At 34.3% G+C, this 17957-nt stretch overlaps 1 protein-coding gene across 1 annotated transcript in view; it reads left to right on the top strand.

Annotated features, from left to right (window-relative positions):
* Positions 1–17957, top strand: part of SLC16A7 (solute carrier family 16 member 7) — a 124091-nt gene that overhangs the window by 65333 nt on the left and 40801 nt on the right. Inside the window, exon 2 of the mRNA XM_070947413.1 lies at positions 13907–14143. Coding sequence (XP_070803514.1) covers positions 13930–14143 — 214 coding nt within the window. The 5' untranslated portion in view covers positions 13907–13929. The remainder of the gene's footprint in view (positions 1–13906; positions 14144–17957) is intronic.

Here is a 17957-nt window from a genome sequence, read left to right on the forward strand (position 1 = left end):
AGGAACAACAGTAGGACTGTGCTATTGTGTTTCTTTTCATGCTGCCCACATTTGGCCTGAAAATTAAATGCAGACATTATTTGTAAAATAACAAGGGAGTTCTTCTGACTTTCCTAAAAGATTAGAACGGTCTTTATCTTTTTTTAAAAAATTTATTTTTCAAACAAAAAACAACATAAAAGCATCATCCTTTCAAACAATTACAGACAGTGTTTCGGTCGGTTAAAATCTTTTCATGCTCACAAACTCTTCAAGATATCAATATATGACACATGTTTCTTTTTCACTAAGAAAAGAAAAACAAATTTTTACACATTTTATCTTAATTTCATATATCATATTTCATCTCCATGTTTTATTATCTATCCATTGATAAAATAAATCCCATATCAAATAATATTGTTTATCTTCCTGTTCTCTTATTTCAACTGTCAATTTACTCATTTCAGCACAATCCAACATTTTCTTAATAATTTCTTCATCAATAGATATCTTCTTTCCTTTCCAATTTTTGGCAAATACAATTCTAGCTGCTGTTAAAACATTCACAATTAAATATTGCAATTCTTTATTAAATGTCTCTGGTAAGATCCCTAATAAAAATGTCTCTGGTTTAAAGTCAATATGTCTCTTTGTCATTTTTTCCAACTATGTGTGTATCTTAGTCCAATACGCATGTCCACAACATATGGTAATATGATCCTGGGGTCTGATGACATTTCCAACACTTCTCCTATTTATTCTTAAACGTTCTGGCTATCCTCGCCAGAGGATAGATGCCACCTGTAAAACATCTTATACAAATTCTCCTTATACAATGTTGTAGACATTGTCATTTTATAATTATATGACCACAATTTTTGCCATTTCTCTAAATCAATACCATAACCAAAATTTTTCCCCCACATTATCATTGATTTTTTAACTTGTTCTTCTTCCAATTTTACCTCTAGCAAATATCCGTATAACTTTTTAATTACAGGGTCATCCGAACCCATTAAAATCTTATCTAAATTAGTCAAAACATTATAATATCACTCTTGTTTGAGATCTACTCGATATCTAGAAAATATTTGCATATATGAAAACCAGTCCATCTTACATGCCTGATCTTCTAATTCCTGCTTTAATTTAAGTTCACCCTTTTCATCCAATAATTCACTATATCCAATAATTTGTTCCTTTTTAAATATTACTGGATATGAAAAAGCTTCAATTGTAGATACCCAGACTGGAATCTTCAGATAGTGATATTTTTTAACCTTCTCCCAATTCAACCGTATCTGATCTCTTCTACCCCTGTATTTTAGTTCCTTTATACCATAGAAAGGCATGTTGTCCCATCAACAAATCATGTCCCTCCAAGTTCAATAATCTAGTATTTCTCAAAGTTATCCATTCTTTAATCCACATTAAACTTGTTGCTTGATAGTATAGTTCAAAGTTAAGCAGGCCAAAGCCACCCCTCATCTTGTAACAACTTTAATTTTATTCTCGCCTTCTTTCCCTGCCAAATATATTTCAATATCATTTTATTCAAATCTAAAAAGAATTCCTTACCCAACTTGATTGGGATTGTCTGAAATAGGTACAAAATTCTAGGCAAAATGTTCATCTTAATCGTTGAGATCCTACCAATCAAAGATAGCTGCAAATTTCCCCATTTCATCCAATCTTGCCCTATTTGTTGTTTAAGCTTCTTATAATTTTTTTCTTTAAGTGTGCTACACCTTGCTGACAAATATATCCCCAAATATTTTACCTTATTTGTAACCTGCATCTTTGAAATCTCCATCAATTCCTCTTTTTGCCTTTTCAACATATTTTTAGTCATTATCTTCGTTTTATCTTTATTAATTTTTAAACCAGCTACTTTCCCAAACTCTCCAATAGATTCTATCAATTTATTTATTGTTATTAATGGTTCCTCAATAATAAAGACCAGGTCATCTGCAAAGGCTTGTAATTTATATTCTTCTTCAGACGGCAAAAGTAATGATAAATGGTGAATTGACTGACTCTATCGAAATAGAAAAAGGTACTAGACAAGGATGTCCGTTGTCCCCATTGTTGTTTATATTGACTTTAGAAGTTTTAAATAGAAATATCAGAGAAGAAAAAGAGATAAAAGGTATGAAAATAGAACGGTCTTTATCTTTTGTGTTCTCTAATGATAGCTTCTGCTGCCCTGTGTAAATAAAAAATGCTTTACTTAAAAGCAGAAAGAAAAATGCTTGTGGCTTTTTAAAGCCTCAATTTCTTACAGTGACAGACTATTTGAAAGTACTGTGTACAAAATGTATGAATATGTTAATTTAGTAATTTGGAAATAGGGGGAATACCGAAAGTTTCTGTGCTGTATATTTACATTTGTCTTTGCCCCACTCCACAAACCCCTAAATATTTAATGCTAGATTATAGATTAGTTCTAATGAATGTTTTATATGGTCTTTTTTTTTTATTGAAAAAGTTTTACAATTACATTTTCTCCCCAATTTCCCCCCCCAACCCTCCCTGACCCCCCCTGACCCCCCCTAGCCCTCCCCTCCCCCCCGGACTTCCACAAATATAATCCAAATCAAAATCCCCTTTTTATAAAACTTGAACCCCTCCACCCCCTATATATTTTTCACATCTTCACAAAATTCAGTTATTCTATCCCTGTATAATACTTTCAGTTAAAAGCTATTTATTCTGCACATAATCTATCCAGTTTTTCCACTCCCATACATAAGTCTCTTGTGTCCGATCTTTCAAATATGCTGAAATCTTCACCATCTCTGCAAAACTGGCCATCTTCAAAGTCCATTCTTCAATAGTGGGCATAGCCTTATTCTTCCAATATTGGCCTATCAGTAATCTCGCTGCTGTTACCATATATAATATCAACTTTACTTCACCCAATGTAAAGCCTTTAACTATACCCAATAAAAACAATTGTGGAGAAAACGGAATTTTTTTCTTCAAAACATTCTCCATAACCCACCAAATTTTTATCCAAAAAGCCTTCACTTTCTTACAAGTCCACCATATATGGTAATATGTGGCATCTAGACATTCACATCTCCAGCATTTTGGTTGAACATTAGGGTACATACACGATAATTTCTTGGGATCTAAATGCCATCTATAAAACATTTTATAAAAATTTTCCCTCAAATTCTGCGACTGTGTAAATTTAACATTCTGAACCCATATTTTTTCCCATGTTTCCAACATCACTGGTTCTGCAAAATTTTGTGCCCACTTTATCATGCAATCTTTAACCAATTCAGTTTCTGAATCCCTTTCTAACAAGACATTATAAACCCTTTTAATATGCATTGGACCTTTCTCTTTTATATGTCTAACCAATTCTTCCTCATGCATCATTATAGCAGTTTTTTGGTCCTCTTTCCATCTCAATTGGAGTTGATTGTACTGTAACCAAGTCAAATTAATCCCTTCTTCCAACAGCGTTTCTAAAGTCTTCAGTTGCCATCTGCCCGCATCTGTAAAAAGAACTTCTTTATATAAAACCCCCCCGAGTGACATTATATTTGTATTCCACATGATATGACCAAGATCCAGCCATAGTGGTATTTTGTAATCCCATTTGAGTCGGTGCTTCTTCCAAACTCTCATCAAAGAGTTTCTAAGTATGTGGCTTTTGAATACTTTATCCACTTTGTTCTCATAAAATAAGTAAGCATGCCAACCAAATTCAAGATCAAAACTTTCTATATTCAATATTCCAGTCTTTTTCCTTCCAAACCAATCACTTGCTTGCATCAAAGCTGCTGCTTGATAATATAATTGTAGGTTTGGAAGTTTAAGTCCTCCCCTTTCTGGAACATCTTGCATAATTTTCAGTTTAACTCTCGGCTTTTTCTCATTCCAGACAAACTTATTCACTCCTCTTTGCCATTCTGTCAATTGTTTATCACTTTTAAGCACCGGAATCATTTGAAACAAAAAAAGAAATCTTGGCAAAACGTTCATCTTAACTGCTGCTATTCTTCCAAGTAGAGACAGCTGCAGTTTTTTCCAGGTCTCCATATCTTTCTGTACCTCTCGCCACAACACCTCATAATTATTTTGAAACAATTTCATATTTGATTCTGCAACCTGAACTCCTAGATATTTAACCTTTGGTACTATCTCAAAACCTGCCTTGCTTTCAAGTTCCTGTTTTCGATCTTGTGTCATATTTTTAACTATCATCTTAGTTTTTTTCTGGTTCAGTCTAAATCCTGATACTATACCATATTGTTCTATAATGTCTTTCATCTGGATTATTGATTCCATCGGCTGTGTTAGGGTAACAACCAGATCATCTGCAAATGCCCTTATTCTGTAATCCTCTTGCCTTATCACTATTCCTTTCAGGGTACTTGAGTCCCGTATTGTATTCAACAAGACTTCTAATGTTAAAATAAATAACATTTATTAATAGCGGACAACCTTGTCTTGTTCCTTTTTCAATATTAAAGTCTGTTGTCAAACTTCCATTAATAATAATTTGTGCCTTTTGTTCTTGATAAATTGCTGAGACCGCCTGTATAAATTGATCCCCAAAGTCCATCTTTTTTAAAGTCTTTAATAGAAAATTCCAATCCACTCTATCAAAGGCCTTCTCCGCATCCAAGAAAACCAGCACTGCAGGGATCTGTTTATTCTTCTCAAGATATTCCAATAAATCTATAACTTGCCTTACATTATCCTTCATGTATCTGCCTTCTATAAATCCCGCTTGATCACAATGAATCACCTCTTGAATAACTGGCATCAACCTGTTGGCTAATACTTTTGCAAATATTTTATAGTCATTATTCAGAAGAGATATTGGTCTAAAATTCTCAGGTTTTTTAGGACCTACTTGCTCTTTCGGTATCAATGAAATATAAGCTGTTTTCCATTATGGGGGTATTTTACCCCCTTGTTGTATACTACAAAATAGATCTTTAAGATGTTCAATCATTTCTGCTTGTAAGGTTTTATAGTACACCGCAGTTAAACCATCCGTCCCAGGAGCTTTAGCTGTTTTCAGTTGTTTAATTGCGGCAATAATCTCCTCAGCTGTTATAAGATGATTCATTCTCTCCTTTTGTTGACTAGAAATTTTTGTGACTCTTTTATTTTCTAGATATTTCTCTATAAGTCCATTCTGTGTATCATCTTTGGCATATAATTTGGTATAATAATCTACAAAAACTTCTTTAATTAATTTTTGTTGAGAAATTTCCTTCCCTCCACTATCAATACTATCAATGATCCGTGTACTCTGCCTTTTCCTTAGTGTATAAGCCAACCATCTGCCCGGTTTGTTAGCGTTGCAAAATGTGTTATGTTCGCAAATTGTAAATTTGTTGCTGTTTGTTCCGCCATAAGCATTTGAAATTGATCTTTCAGAAGTTTTATAGCTCCTCGTATTCTTTCATCTGTTGGATTTTTTATAAGTAGCTGTTCTTTATTCTTTATTTCTGCTTCCATTTCATCTCTTTTCTTTTGTCGATTTAATTTGTGTTTAGAGTTCATATGAATGAGTACCCCTCTCATATATGCTTTACTCGCATCCCACACGATTTCAATAGGGGTACCCTTATTCAAGTTCATTTCAAAAAATTCTTTCATCTGCTTTTTAAGTTCTGCTATGTTCTTTTCATATCTAAACAAATTTTCATTTAATCTCCATGATCTTCTCTCACTCTTTCCCATCTCAATTTCTATCCATACCGGGCTATGGTCAGTTAAAGTCCTTGGAAAAATCTTTGTTCTTTTTGTTTTTACAAGTAAGTCAGCTGATAGTAAAATAAAATCAATCCTAGAAAAGGATCTGTGTCTATCTGAAAAGAAAGTAAAATCCAATTCTTTTGGGTTATGTATTCTCCAGATATCTTTTAATTCCAAATCTTCTTTAATATCAAAAAAAGTCTGTGGTAGTCTGATCCTTGACTTCGCTGAACTCTTTTTATCTATTTTAGAATCAATTACTCCATTCCAGTCTCCCATAATTAAAATGGATCTATAGTCCCATTGCAATATTTTAGAATGCAAAATTTTATAAAAATTTTCCTGTTGTTGATTAGGAGCATAAATTCCAATCGCCAGAATTGGGCCACTTGCTGTGTGCAGTTCAATTGCTATAAACCTACCACATTCATCTGCTTCTATAATTTTAGCTGACAGTCTTTTATTTATATAAATAACCACACCATTCTTTTTTTCCAAACTTGAAGCTATAAAATGTGTTCCTAATCTTGAGTTTATCAAATATTTTTGATCTTGTATTCTAACATGAGTTTCTTGTAGGCAAATTATATCATTGTTAAATTGTCTCAAGTAATTAAATAGTTTCTTCCTTTTCTGTGGAGAGTTTAATCCATTCACGTTCCAAGATAAAAACTTAATCGTCATGTACACTTTTTTGAAGCGACAAGCACATTTGCCGAAGATTTTCCGAGTCGGCAGTCTTCGGCTTTGCTCCCCCCATGGCTTCACATTCTTGTATATTACCCTTGACTCCTTTCTTATATTGCTGTGGCTTGGCCCTTTCCTGTTGTTGTTTTTCTTTAAGTTGCTTAGAAACTGCTCGAGTTATACGCTGATCTTTAGCTTCACACATCCGGGCTAGGTCCAAAGCCACTTCTCTTGTAGTCTTAGGTGGTTCATTCACAATTTTTGAAGGAAGATCTAGCAGGGGCTCATCCAGAAATCCTCCTGTAGCTCCCTGCATTTCCATTACCTCCAGTTCCAGCTGCTTAGGTTGCTCTTCCATCTCTTGCTGAAATTGCTTCTCCTTATCACTCTCCTTTATCTCCAACACAGAAGATGTACGTGGGAATGGTGAACTCTCTTTAAAAACATTAGATTAGAATTCTTCCGCCTTCTCAACAGTATTTAATCGGTATCTTTCTCCCTTATACCTCAATATTATACCAGTTGGAGCATCCCACCTAAATGGAATTTGTTTTTTTTTTAATTCATTCACTAGAAATCCAAAGTCCTTTCTATCTTTTAACATCTTAGGTGGTAGCTCTTTATAAACTCCAATCTCCTTTCCATCCACTTGCACAGCAGAGAGAAAGGACTTTTGTAAAATATCATTTCTCATTTTTCTATCTGTAAAGTATATCACCACATCTCTAGGCAATTGTCTTTGTCTGGCCACCCACGAATTCACTCTGTACACTTTATCCATTTTGCAAAAGATCTCTTCAGAGCTAATCTTTAACAGCATAGCTAGAGCATCAGCACAAATCTTTCTCAGGTCTTCCCTATCATTCTCTTTTAAGCCTCTCAGCCTTATGGCAAATTCCATAGACCTGAACTGCATCATTGTAATCTCATTTTCAAGTCTCTGCATTTTATTGTCAGCATCAAAGATTTTATAGTCAGTCTCCTTCATTTTGACATCTATTTCTGATCTAAGTTCTTCCACCTTATTATCAGTTTTAATAATTACTTCTGACAATCCAGTCACCACTGTCATTAATTTTTTGGTCACCTTATCATATTTTTCTTGCACCACATCTTTGATTTCTTTGATCTCCTGCTTAATTTCCTGTTGTGACTGTTTAAACTTCTCATCCAAATTTTCATCTTGCCTCATCAAAGCCTGAGTAATAAAATCCTTTAAACTTTCAAGATCAATCTCTTTTTTCTGGCTCTGCTGGCTGGGAGGCTGCTGTTCAGGTTTATGTGTGGGGGATTCCCCCCCCCCCCCGCCGCCTTCACATCCTGTTTAGTCTGCTTAGAAGCCATCCTGCCACGTATTCTGGCTTTTCCAAAAAAGGAAATCCTTTTTCCCTTTCCTCCACCACAAAGTCCTCTAAAAAATTCCCCCAGGTTTGGTCAAATTAAAGATGAAATTGAAGCAAAATCAGTCTTGTTTTAAAAGAGATTCCCTTTTCCTTCACTTATTACAGACAATGCTACTTTGTAACTTATTGAAATAACTTTGCTAATCCACTCTCGCTTTCAGCACTCGTTAATGCTGAAGCCGGGTGCCATTTTCAAGAGACTTTCACTCTTTCACTCTTCTGTTTTAAAGTTAGTCACAGGGCTAGTAAATACTTGCAGTTTCGTGGTTCAAGTTGTTATTCCACCCTGTTTGTTTGAATTTGCTTTGTTCTCAGTAGGGAGGTTGGTCCTGCCGCCTTGCTCTACGCTGTGTAGAGTCGTCCCACGCTGTCCGGAGTCTCGGTGAGCTGAATAGGGAGCCGCGCCTGTTTCCTCCGCAGAAGCAAAGGGTGCTATCTGGGGGCTCACAGGGGCTCTACCTGCCTCTCGCCAACTCTATTCCTCTAATCCTTCAGGATTCGGGAACTTCTGAGCTGCTTCTCTTGTTCGAAGCGGCTCTGACAGGCGGCGGGGCTGGCGGTCTGAAAAAAAGACCGTCTTTCGGCAACAGGAACCAAACCGGAAGTCATTTTATATGGTCTTGAGGGGAATATATTAATTGCCAGTTTCAAAGTTTATCACCCCAAGTAAAACATTCCACCATTAAATTCATGGTTGTGATTTCATAATCCACAAAAATTGCATTCATTTTCTAAATTCAGATATTGCTAACAATTTAATTCTTAATTTTTGTTTAGTTTTATAGAGTTTGTCAGCCAATCTGTATTGTTTCTCTTTTCTTTAAATATTGCTGTGAATGTTTACCTGCGAATCCATTGCTACAGTACTGGTTGATGTGCTTCATGTTGATAAAGACCAATTAGAATTATTAATATAGACTAAATACAGGATCAGAATTTCTTTTTTATTGATAAATAATAGCTAGACCTATAAAAGTATGGTGAACAAACTGTATTAAAACAAATATAGAAAATCTCTATGATCATTTTGGGGCCAATTTTAAAGCTTTTCAGAAAATCTTTGAATGAAAAAATGATGTTTTGTCAGCATTAATCTTAAACTATTTCTGACAACCTGGGGTGCAAACATTAATTCATAAATAATTGCATTTATAATATGGCTACTGCTTAAAAGGGCCAAGGTAGATAATAGCATAGAATTCACAAGAGCGTTTGATATTAAGATCATAGAAGACTATGTACACTTTTGAATAATCAACATTACCATTACTATCATTGCCATAAAATTAAATTGAGTCTGAATCAAATAGTTCATTTAGCAGACTTAGTATAAGCCATTATAATTAAAAATTAGAGAAGAAATCCTTCCTTGCCATTGATGAAGCTGAGTCATAAGTAGTTGTATAATAAGTATATAACTATAACCATAAGTATACCATCAATCCATGGTATACCACAGGGAAAGGTTGGTCATTGTACTTAGCTGGTATCCTCTTCTTGGATTTTAGAATGGTTTTAAGTTTCTTTGTTGTTAATTAGCATTTTAAATTATTATTATAAAGTTTCTTTATATTACATTATATATCTATGTATTACATCTATATCATCTATCTATCTATCTATCTATCTATCTATCTATCTATTTATCTATCTATCATCTATCTATCTTTCTATCTATCTATCTATCTATCTATCTATCTATTTATCTATCTATCATCTATCTTTCTATCTATCTATCCATTTATCTATCTATCATCTATCTATCTATCATCTATCACAACTTCTACATCTTTATATTAAGTCATACATTTTCTTTACATCTTAATGAGTAATGAGTATAATGGTCATAAGTCAAGGACTACATGTAGTACTTTTTTCTCAATATAAATAACTAATAATTACAATTCTAGTTCTCTAGTGCTTTATTTGTGTTTAATTTCCTTTACATTGTGTGATGTGCATTATCTGTCCAAATGCTTGTTCAGAAAGGTAGTCTTGGCTCAGCTTGTATGACAATTTTGCCAGATGTTTCACTTTCACATCTAAAGGCACCCATGAACATTCAACCTGGGAAATTATCGTAATAGAACTAATAAATCCAAAGGACAGAGAGTTAGGAATTTTTAGTTTCTCCTGACAAGCTATTTATTGCACTGGGGGTTGATTTTGTCACTTGGCAAGCAAGGAATATTAATGAAGCATTTGCAAAAGAGGTTGACTATGATTGACTAAAATCTACAGTGCATGATATCAAGATGAATTATTTGCCATGACCTTTCCTCTGACCTTTTTATCACCACTTTCACCATTTTTAAAGGCAGAATATGTGTGCACATTGCTACCTGCCTTTGTCTACCAGGCCTATTGTATTTGCTACATACATTTGCACATTTTCAAGTTAGATCCAAATTGCATTTATTTGCCCTGATCCAGCTGGTGTTCATAGTATTCAATCATGATAAGAAAAACTCCAGGCAATATATGTACAGAATCTAACATACTGTAAGTATTGTTAAGTTGCTCAAAACAGCATGTGCCAAAATGTGTTTATTATTTCCTCCAATCCTTGCATGCAGTAGCTGCTGTTTGGGATAAGGAACAGGGTGAAATTCATTTCCACTTCTCTCTTTTGTCCTTCAAACAGTTCAAAAGTGACATTTCTGTTCTTTTAAATAAAAATATTTTGCATGTACTGCTCTGTTCAATCAGAGGGTTTCAAATAAAATAATACAATGATAGCCCATTTATGATTTTGCAATTGTTCTTAAATTATTATTCACAATATTACTGGGGATTTAGGCAAGGTGTCTTCTGAACTTTTAGCAAAGTAAATGGAAGTCATCGTATCTATCAATGGAAACAGGAGAAAAAAATATTTTCCATTAGCCTGCATTAGCCTCCATTATGAAACTAGAAAAGGTGATTCCTATGAATGCTCCAATGGACTGATTCACACAGTGTTACTCTCCTGACAGTTTTAATTCTCACATTGGTAGTCTTGGGGGAGGGGGGGGGAGTCAGATGTCAATTTTCCACATGATATTCTTTTATCTGATACAAACAGTAGCTCTCAGTGAAAGCCAAATTTGGGTGTGTGTGTGTGAAAACCAGTCTTTGATCTAATTAAATTTGAAAAAAAAATCAGAAAATCATGAGAACTAAAGTATCTTTGTGCTTTTTTGGATTTTGGCGTCCTAACTAGCCATACATTCCTAGAGCTATGTTTATTGTCCCTGATCATTATCCATCAATCATATGGAAAATACTTCTATCATAAAATGCTGCCAGCTGTGTATATAAATTAAAAATTATTAGCAATCATTTTTCTGGATCTGGACATAAAGGGAATTTTTTAATAATAACAGCTCATTTATTTGCTAGTACAGAGAATACTAACATGGGAGGAAAAAACTTCCTCCTATCCACCCCCCACAAACAGTTGCTAAACTGTGCAGAGCAAAACAAATGTGCTGGATCTAAAAGTCAACTTAAAAATTCGCAATTTAAGATTCTAGAAATATAAAAAGCTTCACACCTGGTACTGAAAAGCTCACACAAGGCACCAGAAACTACCTTCAGGGTAGATATTTCACAAGCAGAGTGCTATCACAAGCAGACACAATCTACATTGTGGTGATGACAGAAGAAAGGCTTTTAAAAGCAGTATTAAAATGTGGATGGCTATATTCAAAGACATTCAAAATTCCTTCAGTGTCACAAAAGTTGTATGATTTGCTTTGTTAGGACAAAGAAATAACACAATGTACCTCCACTAAGCAAATTGTGCCTCCTTCAACCACTTTGTGCCTTTAGTGTGAGATTCAGCCTTCAGGATAGCACTGAAATTATCCTGCCTGAATGTGTGTAGAAAGTTTTGGTGTGTAGAAAGGTTGGCCAGTTTTGTGCAGGCAGAGATTCCCCCAATGTTTGCCAAAGATGGCAAGCCTAGAAGCCCGATGGGGAGCTCTGGAGCAGAAGGATAGGAGGAATATAAAGGAGAATAATTCAAAGTAATAAACTTGCTCCACTCTCAGAAATGAGAATGCACATTGCTTTACCAAGCAGCTTAGTAGGTATTTCACTTGAATCTTCATAGAAGTGAATTAGCCCTTATGTATAACTAACCCTCTTCAATTTAGCTTGTCTGTGAGAATTCACCCTAACATAAATGGTAATGATTCAATAAAATGTATTCCACATATTTATCTCTAAGAAAAATAGGTTTTGATATTGACTTTGTACTGTTATAATATACATAGTAATATTAATAGTACTCTGGCCATATTGCACTATTCAGTACTATTAGTACCCTTCAGGACTAGAGTACCTATCTAAAGAAGAAGATACAATACCTATTTATTTTATTGGAAACATAAATATATTTATTGGACTTTTCCATTTTTTAATTTTTTTTATTTTCAAATATGTCCCTTATTGTAAAATTGCTAAATTTGTGTATGTCAAGAAATAGTTGCACAACTGTTGCACTTTAATCCTGGAATCAACAACAGGTATATTTTATATAATGGGATTATGAAACTCCTATTGCTATTCTTCCTAATTCCTGTCTCCTTGTTTCAGGTAGTCAATCCTGAAAGCCCAAAATCAGTAACAATAATTTGTAATATGTAGATACAAAATGGAGAATTTGGTATCAAAATTAAAATATGTATACCCAATTTTGAAAGTGTTTATCATTATTTGACTGCTGATGGCTTTACAGATTCACAAGACAAGTTGAAATAGTGGAGCTGATTAATAAAAGCCAAATAAGTTCAAGGTGCCACTGATCAAAAGACTTAATCAGCTATGAGAAAGTGCATTTCACATTTTGTGCATATGTTTTGTAGGCATCACAGAAACCAGAAAATATTTTTGTAATATTATCACTTAGTCTAAATGGCACCTTGTACTAAAACCACATATTAGTATTTATCAAATAACTTGCAGATTACTGATATGAAAAAACAGAACAGTGGAGACAAGAATCTTCAGATTTAATTATGTTGTAAATTACTTTCTATTTTAAATAATTATGAGGTAATATGCTTCTTCAGGTCACGGGGAGTTCCAAAAAAATTGGTTATGAGCACTTGTCTGAGTAGAAAATCTGTGTGTATTGATCTTTCCCAAGAGATTTGTTACATTATGAAAGCAACATGTAAATATACTCTCATTTCTTAAGAATTTAGCAACTTGGTTCACAAACAGCAAAGTAAGCCATGGTTTGTTTAGCCTTCCTTCCTTTGTTAAACTTGTTATTATGCTCAGTTTGTAAGTCATTGGCTATGGTTGCAAACTGCAACAGTTGGAGATCTCTAGATCCGCTTTGAGGCTTTCTGACAAATGCAAAGTATATGTCCATGTGCATTCCAAATCACTTATCTTCTTTCAAATAGAAAGCATTGCAGAGCTCCAAAGTGTGATATATAAAACCAGGTTTTCCATGGTTCTTCATGGCATTGTTATTTTTTTTAATGTAATATATTGAAACACTGCCCTGGATTGCATAATAATGCAATAACATAGAGGTTTATTAATGGTTCAACAAATACACTTGGAAATTCATATTAGTTGCTACTGCATAGTCTCTTAATGCAATATTGTTTGAGCTGTGTTTGATCATTATCTTTGAAATAAAGATATTTTTAAAATGAAACATAAAGCAATGGCTGAGATGGTAGGCTATATTGTCTATTCATATAATAGATAGACTAGAAAATCCTATTGAATAAGCCAATCTTACTTTGCCAGAAATAATTAAGGTAGATTGGTATTAGCAGAATAAAAGGATCCCTTTATCCCCTGTGATTAATTGCTAAATAATATTTTGGTACTGTGGATCAATGACCTGCAAAAGTAACATCCTACTTAAGAAGGATTTTAGCAGTTGCCAAGATTCATCTATTCCCACTCTTGAAGGCATCCTTGACTATTATAGACAAGTAGTTGTACTTAATAATACAGTGATGGCAACTTAACAATGAATTGTCAATTCATGTGTGGGAAATAACAGCTTTTTGAAATTAAGTTTCAGTGACTGTGTGCTATAAAGGAAAACAGCTATTTAAAACACAATATCAACATTTTATTTCTCCCTACAGCATAGTTACAAGAAAAAAAAGAAATGCCACCTTCAACAACAGCACCGCAATATGCTCCCCCTGATGGAGGATGGGGTTGGGTCGTCGTCTTTGGAGCTTTCATCTCCATTGGATTTTCCTATGCATTCCCTAAAGCCATCACAGTGTTCTTCAAAGAGATACAAGAGATCTTTGGCACATCATATAGCGAGATAGCGTGGATATCATCAATCATGTTGGCTGTTATGTATGCAGGAGGTACCAGAAAACTTCTTGTTTTGTCTGATATGGGGTCAAAATAAAACAAAATTCTCTTATTAGGTTTTCTGGCACACAACCCAAAGCCACTGAGCTATGTGGCTCCATCACCCAAATGCTTTGGTTGTGTATCTCAAAAATAATTGCAAAATTTACCATCTAATCATAGTTTAAATATGACTGAAATATAAATTATCTGCATTTGTCTCACTTACTTTGGTTTCTATTATACCATTGAAAAACTCAATGCATCCTCAACTTGAAAAAAGAAAAATACCTTGCTTTTAGACTGTACCTATACCTGTAGACTGTAATCCTATACCTGCTTAGCCAGAAATAATCTCTATTTATTGTAGAGAGTTGTTTATCAAATTGTGCTGTTTGGGAGAATAGCTGGTGCTTTTTCCTACTCTTTTTCAACTCCACCAATAACTTCTTTGAGGGGGAAAAAAGGAGGAAAAACATATGTAGAATGTTTTGTCTGGGAAAATAAATTTATAAATCCAAATTTAATCCACGTAGTACACTTGTTAGAAAGAATCAAAATATCACAAAATATTGAACCCTAAATTTGAAAGCATTGGTTTTGTTGAGCAAAGGAGATTAAAAAGGGGCTAACAAGAATGGAAATATCATGCATACAGTAAAGTAAACCACACATTTTTATGTGCAAATGGAGCTAGAATAGGATATCAGTGTCAGGGTTGCTTCCTTCAAAATCCAGGAAAGAATGACCCAAACTCCATTTTTTTAGAGATTAGTACTTTTACTGAAAATGAAGCGATCGCAACCCAGGTAAAGCTGGAACTAAGCAAAACGTGCGAAATTGCATCTAGAAAGCATCTCCCCCCCCCCTTGTCCATCGTCCATTATCCAATCCAAAGGTCTCCCAAAGGTCAGGTGGAATCACGTCTGGCAACGTCATTCATCAGGAATGTAATGACAGTTGGTCTGACGGCTCCTTTGGAGAATCGGTTTTGTTTCTTGGAAAGACTCCTCCTGCCTCCTCCTGCGCCCTTCCCCCCCCTTTGCCCCCCTAACTGTTTCTTATGGCAGCTGAAGCAGTCAAAGCGGAGGCTGACAATCAGGATGTAATTTAGGATATTCTAAAGTTCTTTGGGCAACATCAAAAAAGTTTTAAGAGTTCTTGGAATCTTTATTTCAAGGAAGGAGATAGGACTCCAAGAGAAGGGCAACCTATCATTAGATCTCGCATCTTTTTTGTCCATTTGTTTACCAGCCTTTTCCTCCACTAATGTTTACCTGGGAAGATCTCTGAAACTGCTGTATTAAAGTAGAAGGAGATCAGTATCCAATATTGTTTTCCATTCTCTAATGTGGAAATCCCATTGCAGCTAAACTAATATACCATTTTATTTCATAGTTTATATTGCCTGTGTAAATTAAATCTTGACTATTCATTTTGATAATTTCCACTTCACACAATAAACTGGGATTCCGATGGGTCCTTTGATTGTGGAAGACTGTGGAGATTATTAGAATGTTTTCACATCTCTTAAGATACCTAACATCTTGAAAATACTAGGATAACTCTTCTTTGGAAATTCATATTATAGTGCAGACATTTGAACTCTGTTCAAAATAAATTCTGCATCTCATAAATGAAATTAGAAGTACCTTCTACACTGTACATATAAAATAGGAATTGTAGCACAATTAAGCTGTGTAAAATTCTTTTGTTATCTTGCTGGAATCATGTGATTTTAACTGCTAGCAGCAGGTAAGTTCACCAAAAGTAAACGTTCTTTGAAGTTATAGTTACCACAAAATAGCTTCCTGTGAAATAAAGTCATTAAACAATCATTGGCAGAAGATGAAATAAGTAAACTATTCAAATAATGAAAGTTATTTCTTTGTGGGGCTTTTTTCTTATCAAAATCTGATTGTTTGATTTCAACTATTTGATGTACTATAGCTTGGAATAAAGCAGGCAGCACATATGGTGCAAAATGCCTTATTTATGGCAAAGCAGGACAGATATATTGGAAATGTTGTGGGCACACTCTGTATCTCTTAATACTAATTAAGAGAACCTGAAAAGCATTTGAGATCTGACACACTCATTATGATTTAGTGCTTTGCTTATTAATCTTCACAGTGGGGTCATCAGGTAAGTAAGAATCTAGCAGAGGATCTCCGCTTCAGGAGCATTCAACCTTCCTAGGTAATTAGCAGGCATCTGTGTTTCCATAACAAGGTATTAACTTACCTTTCAATATTAGGGAAAAAATGAAACTAATAAAAGACATCCAGTAAGGAGCTAAAGGAATGTTAATTATGTTTATCACTTACTTCATAGTTAGAATAAATGCCATTAAATTACATCAGGCCATCTGGCAAATCCATATGGCCTCCTAGATCATGGTTAATTCCAGCAAATAGGTCGAGCGTGGTGTTTACCCCTTCAAGAAAGCATAAACAAGTTCTGCTAAACTGCAATGAACAAGATTTGCATTCCTCATGTTCTTTCTTTAGCATGCTCTTGATGTGACCTCTCTGTTCAGATCAAACTCTTTCAATAACTGGAACATCCAGGAGTCTGTAGCAATGTGCCTCTATGAGCTTTCTTTTGCCATAAATGTGGAATGTATTGATTTGATATGTCATAAAACAAAATAAAGCCCAGGGATGCAGGCAAACAATAGTATTTGGAGTTCAGTACTGAAGTTTAGTCCAAAGAATCCTTCATTCTGGAAAGGAATAGTTAAGACTCCATGGAAACTCCTTGTTCCTTAGCCTGAAAAGCACAATTGATAACTTTGAGTCATTTTACAAATTGAAATTTAAAAACCCATTGAGTTTGTTTTATGAGAAATTTAGGTGTCACATATACAGATAGTCCTCTACTTGCAATCATTTGTTTAGTGACCATTTGAAGTTGTAACGGCACTGAAAAAAGCGAACTTAGAATAATTTTTCACACTTACAATTGCTGCAACATTCCTATGATCACATGATCAAAATTTGGATAACCAGTTCATATTTATGACAGTTGCAATGTTCTGGGGCTTCTGCAAGCTTTTACAAGAAAGGGGAAGCCAGATTCACTTAACAACCATGTTACTACACTTAACTGCAGTGATTCACTTAACAACTTTTAAAAATCTTTTAAATATTTTAATTGGGGAATTTTATGGGTAAGGGGTTTTAAATTGGGGAAGCCAAAGATAAATTTAATTTCGTTTTTATAGTATTTTAATGTTTGTATTGTGTGTTTTTTAATTTTGGCTGTTCACCGTCCCGAGTCCTTCGGGAGAGGGGGTGGTATAAAAATTAAATAAATAAATAAATAAACAAACAAACAAACAAACAAACAAACAAACAAACTGTGTCAAGAAAGGTTGTAAAATGGGGCAAAATTCACTTAACAACTGTGTCACTTAACAATAAAAATTTGGGGCTAAATTGTACTCAAGGACTACCTGTACAATTTGATCTCTTAAGCGCTCTTTAATATTTTATTTTCTTACTATCTTTTATTCTTGGTTTAAATTCTGCATGATCCTGACTGTCAGAAACATGACATATGGAAAAGTAACTTTCTTTGTACATCTCCTTAGTGACTGTATCATTTCACCATAAAGTCAATAAAGAAACTCTCAATTAGTCAGATGATGCCCTTAATGAAATGTAAAGTATAGGAATTCAGTGACAGCTTGGTCATCTCATGCATATATGATCATTGTATTAGTTTAATGATAAGTTGAAAGGAAACCTGTTTTGCTGCTATTTTCTGCATCATTAACTTCAGCCATTTTCAACACATTGATTACTGTTGTGAGCTGGATAGTGG

This window comes from Pituophis catenifer, unplaced genomic scaffold (assembly GCF_029215685.1).
Source record: "Pituophis catenifer annectens isolate HBS135680 unplaced genomic scaffold, rPitCat1.0.hap2 SCAF_7, whole genome shotgun sequence".
Lineage (NCBI taxonomy): Eukaryota > Metazoa > Chordata > Lepidosauria > Squamata > Colubridae > Pituophis > Pituophis catenifer.